The 19,873-nt window shown below is 48.3% G+C and overlaps 2 protein-coding genes across 3 annotated transcripts in view; both read right to left on the bottom strand.

Moving 5' to 3' along the window:
* Positions 1-5,645, bottom strand: part of MATN2 (matrilin 2) — a 153,538-nt gene extending 147,893 nt beyond the window's left edge. The window contains exon 1 of the mRNA XM_082858692.1: positions 5,493-5,645. The gene's annotated coding sequence lies outside the window, so the exon portion shown is untranslated. The remainder of the gene's footprint in view (positions 1-5,492) is intronic.
* A 10,028-nt stretch (positions 5,646-15,673) lies between these two features.
* The window catches only part of LAPTM4B (lysosomal protein transmembrane 4 beta), a 70,371-nt gene continuing 66,171 nt past the window's right edge, over positions 15,674-19,873 (bottom strand). Inside the window, exons 7-8 of one of the 2 annotated variants that reach the window (XM_082858707.1) lie at positions 19,555-19,629; positions 15,674-16,821 (exon numbers count right to left, since the gene is read on the bottom strand). In XM_082858707.1, coding sequence (XP_082714833.1) covers positions 16,744-16,821; positions 19,555-19,629 — 153 coding nt within the window. In that variant the 3' untranslated portion in view covers positions 15,674-16,743. The remainder of the gene's footprint in view (positions 16,822-19,554; positions 19,630-19,873) is intronic. The other variant, XM_082858708.1, reaches the window with a different exon arrangement.

Here is a 19,873-nt window from a genome sequence, read left to right as displayed (position 1 = left end):
GTGGGCACAAAGTGGGGCTTCTGGGGTGCCGATATGGGAGATGGTCACATAAGAGTGTTCATTTTGCAAAAGATCCATTGTACTGTTCCCTTATGGTTTGTGCATCTTTTTATATGTTCTTTTGATTAAAATTTTACTTAACAAGTGAAGTGTGCAGTACTACTCCTGCCACCCTTGCTCTCTGATCATGCCATGGACAAAGGGATTCAGGGAGAGATGTGAGCTGCAGCAGAGATTTTAGAGAGAGGCTAATGGGTGTCCTCTCTTGAGAGGGCTATTGTGCACATTCTGGAAGAGGTGTTAATAAGAATGAGGGTGCACAGCTGGTCCTGACCTGGAACTCCTTCTCAAGCCCTGGGGTGGGCAAAATAATGTCCCTCCAAAGATGTCCATGTCCTAATCCCCAGAATCTGTGGATATGTTACGTTACACAGCAAAGGGGAATTACAGTTGCTAATCAGCTGACTTTAAAAATAGGGAGATACCCTACATCAACTATACTTCAATTAAAAAATAGAAAAAAATAGTGAGAGCATCCTGAATTACCCAGGTGAGCCCAACACAATCACCAGGGTCCTTAAAAACAGAAGAGTGAGGCAGCATGAGAAGGACTCAGCCTGACATTGCTGGCTTTGAAGATGGAAGGAGGCGACAAGCCGAGCAATGAGGGAAGATTCTAGAAGCTGAAAAAGGCAAGGAAATGGATTCTCCCCTGAAGCCTCCAGAAGGAACAATTCACCCAGTAAGAAGCATTTCAGACTTTTGACTTCCAGAAACATAAGATAATAAACTTTTTAAAAACTGAAGTATAGTTTACAATGTTGTGTTAGTTTAAAGTGCATAGCAAAGTGATTCAGTTATACATATATATATTATATATAATATATATACTTTCTTTCAGATTCTTTTCCATTATAGGTTATTATGAAATATCGAGTATAGTTCCCTGTGCTACACAGTAGGTCCTTGTTGTCTACCTATTCTATATTTAGTAGTGTGTATATGTTAACCCCAAACTCCTAATTTATCTCTCCCCCCTCACCCACTATCCCCTTTGGCAACCATAAGTTTATTTTCTGTCTGTGAGTCTATTTCTGTTTTGTAAATCAGTTCATTTGTATCATTTTTTGAGATTCCACATGTAAGTGATATCATACGATATTTGTCTTTCTCTGTCTGACTTAATATGATAATGTCTAGGTCTATCCATGATGCTGAAAATGGCATTATGTCATTCTCTTTTATAGCTAGGTAATATTCCATTGTACATATATACCACATCTTCTTTATCCATTCATCTGTGGATAGATGTATAGGTTGCTTCCAATAAACTTGTTTTATGTCACTAAGTTTGTGGTAACTTATTACAGCAGCAGTGGGAAACTAATACACACACTGTCTGGAAATTTCAGAGAGGTGGTAATTTTATTAGAGGAGATCTTGGGGATGGGGGCATTCTTTGTATTTCAATGGAAATGGAGAAGGAGAAGGAGCTAGAAAAAATCAGCAAACACTGTTGATGGGGAAAAGGAGACCATTCTGAGGGGCTAGTGTTAAAAGCTGAGGGTTTGTCAAAGAAAGGGAGAAACTGTGAAAGTAGCAACTTCAGAACTGAGTTTGAAGCAACCCAGGGCTCACAAAAGATTTGACCTATAGCCTTGACCTCTGTGGTCTTGAGCTTCTCATCTTTAAGACAAGTGAAAACAAACTCACCTAACTGGGAAGGTGCAAGGATAAGCCCTCAACAGAAGTGAGATAAAATCCTTTGATTGGGATTTCCCTGGTGGTCCAGTGGTAAAGAATCCGCCTTCCAACGCAAGAGGACGCAGGTTCGATCCCTGGTCAGGGAACTAAGATCCCACATGCCGCGGGGCAACTAAGTCCGCGTGCCACAACTACTGAGCTCGCATGCCACAACTACAGAGCCCACTTGCCTCAACCACAGAGCCCACGCACCCTGGAGCCTGTGTGCCACCACTAGAGAGAGAAAACCCACATGCCACAACTAGAGAGAAGCCTGCACCCACAAGGAAAGATCCCGCATGCCTCAACGAAGATCCCACGTGCCGCAACTAAGACCCGACACAGCCAAAAATAAAGAAATAAATAAATAATAAATAAATCTTTTTTAAAAATCCTTTGCTTTACATCATTTTCTCTAATAATAACTGTTTATTAGGCAGCATAATGCCCCCAAAGATGTCTATGACCTAATCATCCCAGAATCTGTGGATATGTTACCTTTGTGGAAAAAGGGACTTTGCAGATATGATTAAGCTAAGGATATTGAGAAGGAAAAATTAGCCTGGATCATTCAAGTGGGCCCAACGTAATCACAAGGGTCTTTATAAAAGAGAGAGGAAGGGGGGAGAAGGGGGAAGGGAGAGAAGAACTGGAAGCTGCTATGCTTTGAAGATGGAAAAGACCAGGAGACAAGAAACATAGGCGCCTTTCAGAAGCCAGAAAAGGCAAGGGAACAGCTTTCCCCCTAGAGCCTCCAGAAGGAACATAGCTTGTCGACACCTTGATGTTAGCCCGGTGAGACCTATTTCAGACTTCTGACCTCCAGAACTGAGGGACAATAAGTTTGTGTTGCTTTAAGCACTAAGTTTGCAGTCATTTGTTACAGCAGCAATAAGAAACTAGTACAATAACCTAAAATAGCAGTGGGGTATTCCAATGGGGATGGAGCCACGGTCTCCAACAGTAAAGTTTTCCCTGACAATAAATACTCTAAAAAGAACTTTCGAAAAATGTTAGCTAGCCCACCTGCTCAGCCACTGACTTTACATACAGACAGTTCGGTAAAAATCTTATTTTCAATCAACTCACTCCAAGCACTGGCAGATTAATTCACATTAATTATCTCATTTAACCCTTATAACAACACTATGACATAGATCGTATCATCCCCATTTGATGGATGATATAACTGAGGCTCAGATAATAATAAGTATAGGTAATAAATATTGAGCACTTACTCTGAGCTAGGCATTATACTAAGCACTTCATGTGTGTTAACTAATTTAATTCTCCCAACAATTCTATTTCCATTTACAGATGAGAAAACTGAGGCAGGGAGTCTAAGTAACGTTCCAAAATCCTTGCAGGTAATGAGTGGCAGGGCTGAGACTGGAACCCAGGTCCCTCAGGTGCCAAGATCAGGGTCGTACTCCCACAACCTCTCATCACTGTCAGCATCATTACCACCGATTACTGATAACAGCCGAGGCCTCTGGGATAGAGCCCAGCCCTGCCTTTCTCTCTGAGTCCCTTTCAGGGTCCTACCAGGTAAGGCAGTGGTGGCTGTCTAACGAGCCACCTGGCAGGGTTCAAAGATGACCTCACGGCTAGAGCTCCAAGTGGCAACTGGTCCCTTGGAAGGGCCTCCCTGGCACTGTTTATTAGCAGCAGCAATGACAGCCTCCACTCTCTCCTTGGCACTTCGGCCTCCCTCTTCCTCTGACCCTCCTGACTTATCCCCACATGTACATTACACATGGGTGCCCTCCTGAGCCTCCCTAAAGACAGGGAGTCCCAGGAAAGGGCTCTCTTAAACACACATGCTAAAAACCAGAGGGGAGCCAGTCCCATCCCAGGGATAGCATTCGAGGCTCTGGCTCACTTGGCTGGTCTCAAACGCAGCTGCTCACCCCTGAGTCCCAGCATGTCCCTTCTCACCTCCCACGCAGCCTCACACCCAACACCCTGCAGGCCAGCGTTTACACTGGCACTCCCTCTTCGCCCCAGGCAGAGCTGATTCTAGGAAAACTGTGGGATTTCTCTGTAGAACCTTCACTGATCCTCTTATTCCTCATCTACCTTTCAAGGAGCAATCTTCTATTTCCTTTGCTTTAAATCTTGGGCCTCATTTCAACTACCTCTTGCTAAACAGAGATATATGGTGATGCTGGTAAGAGCTTAGAGCATGACAGCCATCTGAGGGTGTCTGAGAAGTGGACTCTGGTACGGCACCTCCAGCCAGTGAGCTCAGGCCTCAGTGCCTCCAGCTTGCCAGGGCCTGGACTCCTGAGCCCGGAACCCTGGATTTGTAGGAAAGAGAAGCCTGGCAACACAGAGGTCTGACTGAATTCTACTGGCAGGACTAAAAGTTTGGGCAGATAGGAAAACAGAAGGTGAAGACCCAACAGATATCTACCTGCATTCTCAACAGGGGGTTCTAAGGGACCAAGCTTCAGGGGCTGAGAGGAAACTTTCCAGACCATAAACCCATCCTGGAACAGCAATATGGTTTTCTGAGGCTGGGAGAAACAGGCAGGGAGAACCGTGTAGGATGCACTCCTGAATGGAAAACTCCAGTTAAATACATGTAGTTCATCTGCCACCCTCACGTACCCACAGAGGGCCCCACCTTCCTGATTTGGAGAGGAAGTGACTGCTTGTAGGAACGCCTCGCTTTTCTGGAGAGACAGGTGATGGAACTAATCACCAATCTTAAAATGCCTGGAACTGTTCTAAGGACTTGAATTCAATCCTCACAGCCCTTTAGGTATTATCAACCCCATTGGACAGATGAAGAAAGTGAGGCATAGAGCAGTTGGGTAACTCCGAAGTTGCCAACCTGTAAGCTTCACTCACAGCCGGGGTCTGAACCTAAGCAAGCGAACCCCAGAGTCTCTGGTCTTGACCATACCCCTCCCCCACCCCTCCCCCACCCCCGCAGCGGGAAACCAATTAAATGCACTTGGTGCAGATGCAGCCCAGCTCCCTGATTTATGACGATTTGGGACTTGGTCAACTGGGTTTGTTCCGGGCGGGAGTATGTGTTCCCGAGGAGCTACCTTCCTGTGCACCTTCCTGTGCGTCCAGTCCAGGAGACGTTAACGAGAGAGGGTCCCCATTTTTCTGTCCTCTCTCCAAACTGCCCTCGGGGTTTCTAGCAACTACCACAAAACGCCCTCCCCTTTCTTTCCTTTCCCCGCAATGTAGGGAAGCTGGAGCTTTAGCTGTCCTAGAGAACCAAGAACAAAATGCAGATGACACGGGCATTAAAATACCAGCCGACAGAGGCGGGGAGTCGGAATCGATCCGCTGGCCAGCTGGACAGCAATCACGCCGCATCCCCGCTCAACAAGTCTCCCTTTCCCGGGGTCGGTGGAGGCCAGGTCTGGGCGGCCCCGCGGCGGGGCACAGCGCCCCCACGGGGCGCTGCGGGGTGGCTGCCACGCGCTGCGCCGGGCTCAGGGAGCTCGCGGAGCTCGCCCGGCCAGGGCGGCCCAACTGGCCCCGGCCGGGGGGTCCCGCAGCGCCGCCCTCCCTCTCGCCCTCTGCCCCGAGGGCTCGGGAGCCAGGGGCCCAGGGCGGGAGGGGGCGTCCGACGGGAGGGGCCGCGCGGGGCCGCACGGGCCGGGGCGCGGGCCTTTGGGCGCGCCCGCGTGCGTGGGTGCCCAAGCTCTGTCTGTCCGTCTGTCTGTCTGCGCCTCGGGGCTGCGGGGCCAGGCAGGGCCCCGGGGAGAGCGCGCCCCGCTCACCTGCAGCCACCGCCGGCGCCTGGGAAGCGAGACAGGGGCGCAGACTCCCGGGTCTTCGTCGCTGGCCTCCTCGCCGCTCCGAGAGCCACGGCTCTCCTCGGGAATCGCTCGTGGGAGCCGAGGAAAAAGCCCGAGGTGCTGCCGCTGTCTCCTCTTTCGCCGCTTCCTCCGAGTCCCATCCCAGAGCGCTCCGCTCGCTCGCTCGCTGGCTGCCTGGGCGGCTCTGGGCCAGCGCCGGCAGGCGGCGGGGGAGGCGGCGCCGCGGAGGGTGGGGAGAGGGCCGGCGGGAGGAGGGGTGTACTGTTTGGGGATGGGGCAGGAGCGGAGAGGGATAGGCTGCGAGGACCGCCCCACCCTGCAGGCAGCCCCGGGAGCTGGGCACCCTGGCCGCACGCCCTGCCTGCTGCCACCTCGCTCTGCGCGGTCCGTCCCCAAGCCCAGGCGGGGATCGGACCCCGGGGGTCTGGAGCCGCACGCAGGCTCAGAAAAACAAGGAGCTTTGGGCTCTTGGCGGAGGGGAGTGGGCTGGGGAGCGGAGGAGAGCATCTCCTGGAGGGAGAAAGGCATGACGGGGGTCCTGTTTCCTGAACTGGGGGTCATGATCTACAGGAGGAGACCATCGATGACGGTGATGAAGAAGAAAGTGTTGAGAACTGGGCTAACTGGTGACAAGTGCCAGGAGCTGTCTTGGCAGTACCCAGAACACCGGTGCCAGTTCATATTAACAGAGCGTCCACTGGCCAGAAACCAGGCCCCTGGGTGGGGACGGGACTAAGGATGCCAGGACGGAAAGGAAACAAGGTTCCTACCCTGAAGGAGCAGAGAAAGTCTAGTCCAGGCAAGACTTTTGAAATTATGGGCAAAGATGTTTGCAATTTTGTGAAGCGGGGGAACGTGCCCTGAGAGGTCCCCAAGGGAACTTTGGAGGGATGCGAAAGCCAGGATTGGTCAGTGGCAGGGAAAGGGCTGGGGAATGCCACTCTACCAGCTCTCCCTGCTCCTGGGCAGCTGGGGGTGAGTGGGGTCGTTACAACAGGCTAGGACATCTCCTAATAATTGCTCCAGAATTCTAACCAAACCATTAACCCAACCACTCAGTTCAGGTTTTAACAAGCTGTGGGGTAGAGGCCGCAGAACTAGCAAGTTTCAAAACGTCTGGTGCCAAAATCTGATCATTTAAGTCCTCTTGGCTGCCTTTACTCTGAACCATCGTCACTCCTATTTGATGATAGAGTTGGTTTCTGGAATATGAGTAAAAACCTGGTACAAAATCAATTTTTCAGGAAAGCTCCAGGTGGGTAATTAAAATCCTAGCCATAAGGCAAGGGGTCAACATACTCAAGCCATCGGGCAACTCAGTGGTATCCTAATGCCGAGAAAGAATCTTGGATTCATGTTCCCTCACGCTGCACCTTAGGCCCACTGGGCACTCTTGGCCGCCTGCACTGATCAGAAATAGTTTCTTTGTATGTCTTTGGGAGGAGGTAGGTGGAAGTCAGAAAGTAGAGGAAAGTCTTCAGGAAATGTTTGGTCTCTGAAGTCCTGGATCCCACCAATGAAAATCCTTCCTGAGTCTGGGCCAGTGAAAATCCCCTAGGAGCTGGGGAAGTGAAGTTACAGTTTATGGAAACTTACAGTTTAAATGTGTTGCCTTATTTCAAGACACCAGTATGATCCGGTAATTTAACCAGGAAAACAATAGTAATTCCGAAATCCTTACAAATTTTAGTGAATTGTAATGTAGCAGTAACAGATTTCAGTGATTCTGGTGTATGCCGAGTAAGATGGATGTTTCTCCCCAGGGAGTTCTATCAGAAGTCTTCAGAAGAGGAAATTTCTGTACAAAGCATGCCTGCAGCCACGTCAAATAGGTCAGTGAGCTGTTCACCTCGTGGAATGACCTTCAGGTCTGCTGGAAAAAAAAAAAAAAAAAGCAGCAGCAAAAGCAAGTTCAGTATCCAGAAATATCAAGTAAGAAAAAACAATGGCTTAGTTTCCCAGTTACCTTTAGGGTGAATGCAAGTTGATAATAATAAAGGCTGCTGGGGAAAGCCCAAATTTGCCTTTTCTGCCAGAGGCCCTGCTACTGGCTTAATGTAGAGAACCTTATTCAGAAAAAGTATGATTTCTTGTTCTCAGGTGGGCACTCATACAAGCAGACAAGAACAAGTGTGTGTAGTATCTCAGAACTCATGAGTTAGAATCCATAACTGTTTAAATTACTTACACCTTGGTAGCTATACTGGGTTCAGCTCACTTCTCTGTCTCTGCAGGGGGTCTACTGTGGAACAGAAGGAGGCGGCGGGGGGTGGGGGGTGGGCGGGGAGGGGCAGTCATTTGACCCAGGCCTCACATTCATGAATAGCCTCAAATATAGAATTTGGCCCTAAGCATTCATTTGTTCCTTGTAAATATTAGAACTTTTTGTTTTGCTTTGTGTTGCACATTAGAATCCTTCCTAGAGGGCAGATTAAAATGAGACTCTATCAAAGAGAAGAGGACCACAATATAAGGAAAACAAAGAGCAGACAGGTTGGCTCACAGAACTCATAGCCTAAAATAACTTTTTTTGGTTTTGTTTTTTGGCGGTACGCGGGCCTCTCACTGTTGTGGCCTCTCCCGTTGCGGAGCGCAGGCTCAGCGGCCATGGCTCACGGGCCCAGCCACTCCACGGCATGTGGGATCTTCCTGGACCGGGGCACGAACCCGTGTCTCCTGCATGGGCAGGCGGACTCTCAACCACTACGCCACCAGGGAAGCCCTAGAAACACCAATTTTATTGACAAGATAGGGCCACAACGGGCAGCTCCACGGAACACAAATGAGGAAGAAGCTAAAATTGCAATGTCACCTCACTCGCACTGTGTTTCTCTAGGTGACTGATGATGTTTGAGTCACATGTAAACTCTGGGAGCCCGTCCCTGTCCCACTCAAGCAGAAGGGCAGGATGTCTCACCTGGGAGAGGAGCTGTCATTCCTTTGGGGCACCTGCCAGTTGGTCAGAACAGGAGATAAGGTAGAGAGGGGGGCCTCCAGCCTTGCGTAAGGAACCCTCTGACATGGGGTAGTGCCTTCTTCCAGATGCCCCATCAATGTGGACAGCTAGTTCCGTGTCAGAGGTCCCCCTGAGGACAGGCTAGCTGACGGCACCATCATCCCAAGTGAAATGATTTCTAAATGAACCTATGACCCCACCTTGGAAAGAGGATTCAAATGTTTTTATGTTACCCAGACCTTAACTTGTTTACACATCTTCCTTATGCCGTGCTGGGGAAGAGACTGAGCTGCTGTGGCCTTAAACCTGGAGGTTAGAGTGGTTTTTGTGGAATCAGGCGGATGAGGCTACTTATCAAGTATGAGATGATAGGCTGGAGTGGGGAGCCTTAAAACCTGGGCAAGATTGAATGGAATCTGACTCCTTTTCTTGGATATTGACAAGGCTGAAACACTGCCCGTCTCCCTGGAGACTAGTTTCCACTTTGGAAGTGGAGGATGGACCTGCTATGTGTGGAAGCATCACTCAGCAACGCAGACTGCTGCTTCTTGCCTCCTGAAGCCCAGGAATTGGCAAAGAGCCATCTGCTATTGGAAGCCAGTAGCCTCATTCCTGTGACACTCAGCTAACTGCCTTCTCGCCACGCCATTACTGAGTCTCTGTCTGCATCGGTGGCCTGGTGTTAAATCAGACTGCAAGATACTTGGGCAATGAGTATGTGTATCTGTCCTATAAAATCTTCCAGCATTCTGGCAAAGCTCAATAGACTCAAGAATAACAAAAATATCAGAAGAAAGAACGTGGCTTTTCCACGTTCTCTCTTGCTGAAGAAAATAACTGGAACATGGTTATTACCGGGATCCAACAGAAGGGGAAATGCTACAGATGGTCCAGTGGAAAGAATAAGGAATAAGGCAGTGAACTGCTGAGAGCCACAATAAATCATAAGATGGAGAAAAATAAGATGTAATGCAATGAAGTGAACAATGTTTTGTTGGTAGAGCACTCTCTGAAAAGAAGCAATGGAAATGTCTTGACTCATTTAAAACAAGAATTGACAAAGCAATTCCCAAGTATAGAAAGTGCCAGAACATTACTGGCTATATGTACACTAGCTCTGAACAAAAACATGTAGAAAAGAAGATGCAATAACCGAAGTGTGAAAGAGCTGAGAGTTTCTTTTAGCTAGAGCAAGTTTTAAGACAGCTCAGCATCCCTGGCCAGGCCTAATGAGAGGGTGCAGACCCTCAGTGCTTCACCGTTAGCTCCAGACTACCATGGAGCTGAGAAGTCTAGGGGGAGAAGGGGGAGTGACTATTTATGGGTGTGGAGTTTCTTTGGGGGTTAATGGAAATGTTCTAAAACTGATAGTGGTGATGGTTGCATGACAGCGAATAATATTAAGAACCGTTAAATCATACAATTCCATGGCATGTGGATTACATCTTAATACGTTTTGGTTTATGAGAAGAGGGCGGGTTTTAGTTCCGAGTCCTCACGCAAACACGTTTAGTCTCTTTTTGAATCAGGCTGCTTCTCTTCCATGTTTGCACACCGTGCTTGAAACACTCTCCTTCCTGGAACCAGGTCTCTCACACATGGGCAGGGGGGCTTCTTGCAACACTCCTCAGCTTCCCTTCCTGTGCTTTCACACACCTTTTCTGGAGTTCACACTCCTCCTCTGATAATTACTTTCCACTGCAGGACTTACCTGCTGGTGGGGACTTCTGGACTAGTGTCTGTGGTCCCCACCACAGAGAAATGCGCAAGGCTTTACTGTTGCTTGAGATACTCTTGTAAAGGCTGCAAGACAAACATGCTTTATCACATACAGCCTTTCAGGGGTTCTATTTAAATCTGAAGTGCCCAGGAAGTTGAAGAACACATCAGCTGTACTGGCTCATGGGCTTAGTCGCTCCGTGGCATGTGGGATCTTCCCGGATCAGGGATCGAACCCACGTCCCCTGCCTTGGCAGGCGGATTCCTAACCACTGCGCCACCCGTGAAGTCCTGGTCACTGATTGTTTTAACAATACATTGATCTACTAGGAAAGGGAAAAGAGAAAGTTCAAGGGAGAGGCACATCTAGCAATTTAATTTTTCATTCAGAGCCCTACTGAATTAGGCTCACATAAAAGGCACTTGATCACAAGAATAGAGCTAAGAATGTCATTTCCTTTTGATTGCAAATTGTGGCAGAGCATCAGCTAGCCCCTCGTCTTAGCTGTCCTTTAATTTTCCTTCAGAGATCAATCCTTCTATTACCGTGTTGCTGAGTTTTGCCTATCACCTTTACAACTTCTGGAAGTCAAGGCGCCCCCGCCCCACAGTAGACACGCTCGTAGGGTCTATGGAGGAGAGACCTCCCTTTGTTCCCTTGCACAGTCTACAGGAATGAGATTTTTGTTTTTCTCCAGTGGTCTCTTCTGGGAGAAGGGGTCTCTGTGGAGCTTGAGCCCCACTGAGTTGTTAAGAATTAGTCACAATAACCGTGGGTGGGGTTACAGGTGGTTTTAATTCCTCTCATGCTTATTTTATTCCTATTCTAGTAACTATTTTTGAGTTCGTTCTATGTGCCAAACAAGTGCCAGGTGCTGGGGAAGGAACAGACACAGCTTCTGTCTGAGTTTCTTATCTATTGGGAGATTACAGAAGAGAGAAGCCACAGGAACCAGAGTGTAAAATGAGCCTTGATTGGTATGCTATGGTATGCTCTGCTATGGGACAACATAAAATGAATCTCTTCCAAACTAGTGGGTCACAGAAGGCTTCCAGAAGGAAGTGACTTTCAAGATGAGACCCAAAGGATGTTACTGGCTTTATTTTCTATTTTTTCTTGCAATACATTACTTATGTCCTTTTTTATTTTTATCTTTTAAATTTATTTATTTATTTATTTTTTGCGGTACGCGGGCCTCTCACTGCTGTGGCCTCTCCCGTTGCAGAGCACAGGCTCCAGACGCGCAGGCTCAGCGGCCATGGCTCACGGGCCCAGCCGCTCCGCGGCACGTGGGATCTTCCCGGACCAGGGCACGAACCCGTGTCCCCTGCATCGGCAGGCGGACTCCCAACCACTGTGCCACCAGGGAAGCCCTAAATTTATTATTTTTTTTGGCTGCGCCACGCAGCTTGCAGGATCTTAGTTCCCTGACCAGGGATTGAACCTGGGCCACTGCAGTGAAAGCGCTGAGTACTAACCACTGGAATTCCTGGGAATTCCCTTATGTAATTTTTTAAAAACCCACAAATTTATAATGTTTCCTGATGCCCGAGTCAGACCTGGATTCACTACTAAGACGTTTAAGGAAGTTGGCTCTCAGGGACACAGATGATTTAGTGCATTAACCTCACAGGGTGGGAGAAAGCCTACAGCCGCATGGGAGAGGGCTGCTCTAGTCTGCCTCTACTTGAGAGGCGTGAAAACAGACACCGTGAGATAGGCCTTCTGGGGCGGGAACAATGAAGGGAGTTGGGTCTCAGGGCCCCAACTATTCCTCCAAGGTAATGCAGACACATTACATCACTGTTCTACTCCCTTATGATGCTTGAAAACTTACTGTGCATATTCTTCCTAAAGATAAATCAGTGCAGTTTAAAATGGTGCCTAATTTCCTCAGAAGAAAACTGCTCACTTAAAACAATTAACCACTCTAAGAGGCCCACCTCAGTTGATCTTTCTTCCTACCTGAATAAATTCTTTTTTAAAAAAATTTTTATTGGAGTATATTGTGTTAGTTTCTACTGTACAGCAAAGTGAATCAGCGATACGTATACATATATCCCCTCTTTTTTGGATTTCCTTCCCATTTAGGTCACCACAGCTGAATAAATTCTTTATGATAAGAATTAAAAGCTGATATTCACAGAACACGATTCAGCCTAATTAAACAGAAAATTGACAGCTTTACTTGTGATACAAACCTCAAGGAAAAAAAATCCACCCTAGGGGCTTCCCTGGTGGCGCAGTGGTTGAGAGTCCGCCTGCCAACGCAGGGGGCACAAGTTCGTGCCTCGGTCCGGGAAGATCGCACATGCCGCGGAGCAGCTGGGCCCGTGAGCCATGGCCGCTGAGCCTGCGCGTCCGGAGCCTGTGCTCCGCAACGGGAGAGGCCACAACGGTGAGAGGCCCGCGTACCGCAAAAAAAAAAAAAGACCTAACGTTGAAAGAACTGAAGGAAGATCTTGCAAAACTACAATAGTGAAATAAAGATACATTTGTTTAGCTAAAATGAATACTGGGGGAAAAGTGACATCACACAAAGGCCACCACACAAGACAGTGTCCTTTGTGCTGTGTGCGTCGCACAGAGAGCAGACCCAATGTTCCTTCGTTTCCCCAGAGCTGGAGTTTCCTTAGGTGGAGAGGCCACAGATGGGAGCCTCAGCAGCTCTTCAAAAGGTCTAGGTTGGATGCCCCAAATTCAGGGTCCCAGGAATCCAGGAGCTGTTGTTGCATATGGCTTTTCATAGGGGGAGCTGATAGGCCACAGCACTGAACTGTGACTAGCAGAAAATCTGACGGCACATTCCCTCCTAGGCTTTCCTGAGAAACTGGCTCAGTCCCTTGATGCTGGCTAATTATGCCCAATCTACCCGGGTCACACAGTTCCTCTCCAAACTCTCTTTATTGCAACAATACACCCTGGACATCTTGACACACACCAAGGAATATATATATTTGCTGAGTTGAAGAGGTTCCCATCTTAATAAGTTTACTTAAAACTTGTTTTGTTTGTACTGCCAATGGCTTTTTAAAAAGTATGTGTAAAGTTTTAGATGGGATAAAATAAATAAAACCTTAGTCCATTGTGCCGTTTTGAGCCAAACTCTTCATTCTGAAGCAGCAGCTGTTTTGCCAACTAGGGTCATATTGATGGGTGTAGAGAGCTGAGAGTTTTGCTTTGAGGTAACTTCTTCTGGGTTGGCCAGGTGACAGTTTCTCTCTTCTGCTGTCTCCACACACCAGTCAGCGGTAGGAATGCGTGGGCTTCTGGGCAGAAGGTCGCAGATGTGGCTGGCTTCCATACACCAGAGTCATCTGGCAGAAAACCTTGCCAGCGTGCAAAAACACTTTAAGTGAATTCCATGGGTGTGGAGACATCCTTGCAATGCCTCCTTTTTCCTTCCCTTTTAGGACATACATGCGAGCTGGCCAAAACTCATTCTACACAGCAGCAGGCACTACTTCTGGTATTGAAATGGCTCAATTTAGCAGGCAGTCCCCTTTGGCATGAGTTACATCTGCCCTCTCCCCTCCAGAACATAGGAGTCTGCCTATGTGACCAGAAGCAATGTTACTTAGTAACATTTAGGTCCGTTTCCAGACCGGCTGCAAAAGCTGACGTATCTTTTCTTTTTAAATGGAAATAGTGTTTTTATAGTCTCATCGGTTTTCCTCTATCACAAAAGCTCCATTTGCACAGCAGGATTTTTTCTCCAATGGTGACCATTTCAAATACAATATATCCCCTCTATGGAGAAAACTTTAATGGTTACAGTCTCTAAAGGTGGTCTATTGAGAACATTACTGAGAAGTACTGTTGCTTAACGAACTGAGGGTGGAAAGACAAATGCAATGAGGTGTGGTTCAGTTTAGCAGTCAAACTAAACAAACGTTTGTTTGGGGCCAGAAGAGAGTTAAAAAACAAAAATGGGGGGAGAAAGGGAGGGGAAAGTGTCAGGCAACCTGTGGGACAACAGGATAGGGTGGGTCAGGGACAAGGACAGACGCAGGGGAGATGCGGCACATGTGTTTATGTAGGAAGAAGGTGCAGGAAGGGGAGTGACTAGTCTGTTGGCCTGAAAACGTCCATGTGTTGTGCCATTCTGGAAACCTGACTGGCCTGTGCAACGGAAGCTTGGTTTCTAGGGTGGCCAGACCCCATTAAGCCGAAAGATGTGTTTTCCTCTTCTCTCTGTCCAGCAAACAGACTTCAAACCCTCACACGGGGCTGCTTATCAGTGGGCCCACTTGCACACCTGGTGGTGCTGGACTGAATGTCCATGACGTTAAAATAGGGTTTTGGGGGGTCAAGATGAAAACCCCCAGGAACCCTCAGACAAGTGACCAGAAAGTATACAGGCACGAGAGCAATTGAGGTAATTGACTGTTTTGTTTCTCTGTAGACAACAAACTAGAAGAAAGGAGCAGGAGATTAAAGTGGGGTTTAAAACACATTTACAAGAGAGGTATATATCTGGATTGGCGATGACAAGGACACAGCGAATTGGTGAGTGTGCTCTGGGGGGTCATTTTAATCCAAGCATCACCACCTCTCCATAGTGCAGACAGGAAGACAATTGCTTACCGTGTAGAGGTAAGTACGGGGGCAGCTTTGGAGCTCCGCCTGGGTTGGTATGTCAGGAAAGCCCAGCAGCATCGTGACATCCTGGTGTCTGTGGTGCTACTGAGTGTCACGTGAACAAGAGCCTCTCCGAGGACCCTACGCAGAGTCTCCAAACCAGCACTCTTCTCCACCTGACCATGTGCCATTTTTCATATTGTAAAAAAAGCATGAGGCAAAGCACTGGAAAATCACGGGGAGTAACATGCAAATAACTGTGATTTCCTAGGTGCCTTCCACAGGGATCAGTGAAACTACCTGACAGGCCTTCCCCAAACCTAACAGCCCTTCATGTGTTAATCTTCTGGGTATAAAACTTCAAGGAACAGAATTTCCGAGGTCGAGTTTACAAAGAATACTAATGAGATACACCAAGAGAAAGGACGGAGGCTGATTCTCAGGGATAAAAGTCATCCCCCTTGCCTCTTATTTTATTCTACATTTCCAAATTATCTGTAATACCCGTTCAGGAACAAGCCACTCTTATTTTAATCTCCCTTGGAACACAGTACAATCTGAACAGCGTATTAAAACTGCACTGTGGACAGAAAGCAATCCTATTCGAAGCAGCCGAGCTGGCAGAGCTTCGGCAGAGGCGGGTCAGGAATGCTGGAAGCTCGTGTCTGCTCCTCTCCACTTCTCTTGGCCTAAGATGCTCTGATTTTACCAGCACTGAAATATTAAAAAAAAAAAAAAAAACATATGTGTGAGACAAGCCATAAAACCTCCTCCTTAGGCCTCTTGCCCCACTTGGGCAAGAAGGGTTCCCAGGCACAATCACCAGAATCAAAAGGTGGTTTTCTTGGATGTGGGCAAATCTCATTTTAATTGCAAATGGCTTCATTTACAGCACATTCAATAATGAACAAACAGGAGAGCTGTGACTTTTGAACATGTGAATATATAAAAGTCTCTTGAAATTCAGGTAGTCAAGATAAGGGCATTTCACAAGGAAGCACCCCTGCCACCTCCCGTCTTTCCGAAGACCGTTTTATACTTATTTTAAAGATGACAAGGCGTATTCAGAAGTTCAAAGTAGTAGGATGTGCCTTGCAGGGAGAGAAGAAAACCTTTTTTCAGATTGTTGGGTAAATACATGTCAGCAATTCCACTTGACAAAGGCTGATGGAGGTCCTCCCTGAGTCAGGCTAGGACAGAACACTAAGTGAAAGGGGGCTCTGAGCGGGGATGGGAAGGAAACTGCGAGAAAGGGAGACCCTGATACCACACAGTACCAACCAGTTCCCCTCTAACACTCCACGCTGTGACCCCAGATATGGGTGCACAAGAGCAGCCTCCAGGGTGGTGACTGACTGTCCTCGCTGCCGGGAATTGACAAAGGGCCTCAATTCAGCCCGTGGACAAAATCCTTGACCAGCGAACCCAAACTGTCACTGAATTTAAATCATAAAGGATCTAAGGAAATTCTTTTATTTATGTGTATATTTGGATTCCTTACACGATTCCTCTTCTCCTAAGGGCTTGTTCTATACACTGGAATGGCCTAAGAGAAGCACTGCATAATTCTGATTTTATTTTACGCTTTCAAAAGAGAAAGGAGGGAACGGAGAGAACAGTGTCACAAATTCTTCAACTCTGGGGCTCAGCACGTACAACAGACTCCTCGGACAGAAGGTTCATCCAGACTGTTGGCTAGTTTCAATGCTGAGGAAAGCCTAGGGGAGCCCACCGCACTCGCACAGAAAGAATTCTACAGTTACTCTATCACAGTGCTCTAGCTAAGCATATGTTTCAAACTACAGAGAGTCTCAACTTAACATCTAAAATTTTAAATTGTAGCATTTCAGCAACAGGTAAGCTCAGAGAGCTCGTCTCAGAAGTAAAATTGAAGAACTATTGCTCTGATGTATGGAAGTCAAGCTGTCACTCTCAGCTACGCCCCACTTCCAGGCTTAGGCAGACACGTAAGGTGGTGGCGGCTCCTTGGCGGCGCCATTCACAGTGGCATCATCGTACGGGGGTAAGAGCACCTGGGAAGAAGAAAAGACAGGGTTAGTGTTTAAAGGTGCACACACATTCCCCTGAGCTTTAATTTTTTTTTTTTTTTGCGGTACGCGGGCCTCTCACTGTCGTGGCCTCTCCCGTTGCGGAGCACAGGCTCCGGACGCGCAGGCTCAGCGGCCATGGCTCACGGGCCCAGCCGCTCCGCGGCATGGGGGATCCTCCCACACCGGGGCACGAACCCGTGTCCCCTGCATCGGCAGGCGGACTCTCAACCACTGCGCCACCAGGGAAGTCCCCTGAGCTTTAATTTTAATTGAACTTTTCCCATAACCTGTACCAATATCAATTTTCCAGCAAGTGGCTAGACTTTGATGAGAGACTTTTTGAATCCTTAAAGAAGCAGAGGGAAGAGACTTTTGGACCTTTCTGAGTTTTCCAAACCGTGTCCACTTGTACCTGGATGTCACAGTACCTGGCGGGTCCAAAGGGCTGTGCCTCTAGGACAAGGAAGGAGGCGGTGGTGGCTCTGAAGAGGAAAAAAGGCTGCAGGGTGATGTGTAGGTGTGTACACTCAAATAGGGCAGGCGCCTGATTGACCAAGGGGCCCCTCATGGTGATACCTGAGCACTGGACTGGGAAACACAAGGGCTTTGGTACCAACCTGGACTCAAAGCAGGGCTCAGCCACATCTGATCAGCAACACCATGGGTAGGTTGTTAGCTAACCTCAATATCTATGCCTGCACAATTGGGATAGCTGAGAATTAGAGGTCTATAAAATACCTAACATACTGTGTGATACACACCTGACATGGCAAATGTTATCTGTAAACGGCTAGAGAGGAACGAATAAGTATCAGCATTAAGTTGATTAATAACGTTTCTGTTCACATTTCAAGTATAAAAACAATTGCATGTAATTGTTTATGAACCGTCAACGTAAAAAAACGTTGGCTGACTTTGGCTTCCTTCCTCCAAAACAGAGAGAATATCAACTCGATACGATTAGCCTTTATTCAGTCAACTAACATTTATTATACACCTACTATGTGACAGTTCCTGCCCTTAGGAAATCAGAGATGAGATGAGTTAAAACCTTACTCAGCTCGGGCTTCCCTGGTGGTGCAGTGGTTAAGAATCCACCTGCCAGTGCAAGGGACATGGGTTTGAGCCCTGGTCCGGGAAGATCCCACATGCCGCGGAGCAGCTAAGCCTGCGAGCCACAACTACTGAGCCTGCGCTCTAGAGCCCGTGAGCCACAACTACTGAGCCCACGTGCCTAGAGCCTGTGCTCCACAACAAGAGAAGCCACTGCAATGAGAAGCCTGCGCACCACAACAAAGAGTAGCCCCCAATCACCGCAATTAGAGAAAGCCAACGTACAGCAATGAAGACCCAACGCAGCCAAAAATAAAATAAATTAAAAAACAAAACAAAACCAAAAAAACACCCAGCTCAAGGGCTTTGTGGAAGGAGAAAGAATACTAACAAATGAAATGGAAAACAAAACCACATTTTGTTACTTTTTCTATTATGGACATTACTTAAGGTGGTAAATGGTTATCAATTTCATGACTTTTCATTTACTTATCCCTTTAGGGAGGACACTAAAATTCTCTTTTCAAGTTTCTGTTCTAAGTTTTTGTCCTACACTACTCCCCCCATACACACACACACACCCTCTCTAACTCAACACAGTTCACTACTTAGTTTTCTCTTCTTCCAGTCTTACAGCTCCTGTCGGGCTGAAGCCCTGTCTTACTTAACCCCAGGATTGGGCCCAGGGCCTATTTACTAGCTGGAACTCAGAAGATGTCAGTCACATAAATGAGTGAGGTATCATTTAGGCTGGCCCTTGGAGACTGTACGGTTGGTGCTGGGGCAGGGATGGAGCCCGGCATTCTAGGCAGGGGGCATCTGCATGGTTAGGGTCCAATCAGGAGACAGAAACCACCCAGTGGTTTGAACAGAGAAAGTTTAAAAAAGAATTATTAACAGGGGATTGGAGGTATGGAGAACTAACTAAGGGGGAAAAAAGAGCTATTAGTGCTGAGCGAGGGTACTCAAGAAAGGAACAAACATGGAAAGGGTTCGCCTCCCTAAGGCTGGGAATCAGACACTGTTGGCTCAACCCACTGGATGGTAGAAACGTTTCAGGCCAAGCTAGTGAACCACCTGCTGAGACACGGCTGCAGAGGTGCTGTTCACAGGGAGAGGGAGGTACCACCTGCCCTGGAAACTGCCTGAGATGGAGGTGCGCTGGGAAGGCCGTCAGGAAGAGGGAGTGCCGGTGCCGCTGCCCCGGGGGCCGCGGCCAGCAAGATCCGGATGCTGTACTGCACACACAGACCGGGGAAGAAAACACTGTCCTCCTCCAGTGCACTCTGCCCACAAGGCCAGGTGGCGGGGTGGCTGGCAAAGGGGAGACTGTCACAAGGCCAGCTCCAAGCAGGCCGACCTGCGAACGTGGGACCTGCACAGCAGCAAGCGGGTAACTGGCTCAGCAAGACACGAGGACGCCAACGGGCCTGAGAATAGCTCCCCAAAGTGGCGGTGATGCTGCACCCGTGTCCCGAGTCCTTCGTATCAGGCGTTACCCAATCAGAGTCAGGGCCAATGTTCGGCTGCTGGTGGTGCTAGAATGGAAGGAGCATCCAGGGCACGTGCAGTACAGGACGCCAGTCCAAGACCAGGAAGCATTCCTGCGTGCTCCCCACAGAACGAAACCATATGCTCTGCACCCAACAGGTCAGCACCTACCGAGGACGCAGAGGGCGCTGGGTCGTGCCCACACACACCGGAACACACCTCGCTGTCTGCTGAGGAACTCACACCCTGGAGAGGGCAGAGATGGGCGCAATGGTTAAGACTGAGCGTGATCAACTTGTGGGGGTAGATGAGATGTGAAAGCACAGACAGGGACAACTGATTTGGGCCGGAGGGCAGGGACGGTCCTCAGGAGGACACGTTGAATCAGGCAGAGAGGAAAGAGGACAGCACTGCAGGTGGGGAGGCAGGAGCACAGGCAAAAGGAGGGAAGCTGGAGGGAGAGCTCCTTCTGGGAACCGAGGGGTTGTGA

The sequence above is a fragment of the Leucopleurus acutus genome (genome assembly GCF_964270905.1).
Source record: "Leucopleurus acutus genome assembly, chromosome: 17".
In the NCBI taxonomy this organism is placed as follows: domain Eukaryota; kingdom Metazoa; phylum Chordata; class Mammalia; order Artiodactyla; family Delphinidae; genus Leucopleurus; species Leucopleurus acutus.
The sequence above is the reverse complement of the archived record's forward strand: the minus strand, read 5'-3'. Positions and strand labels throughout refer to the sequence as shown.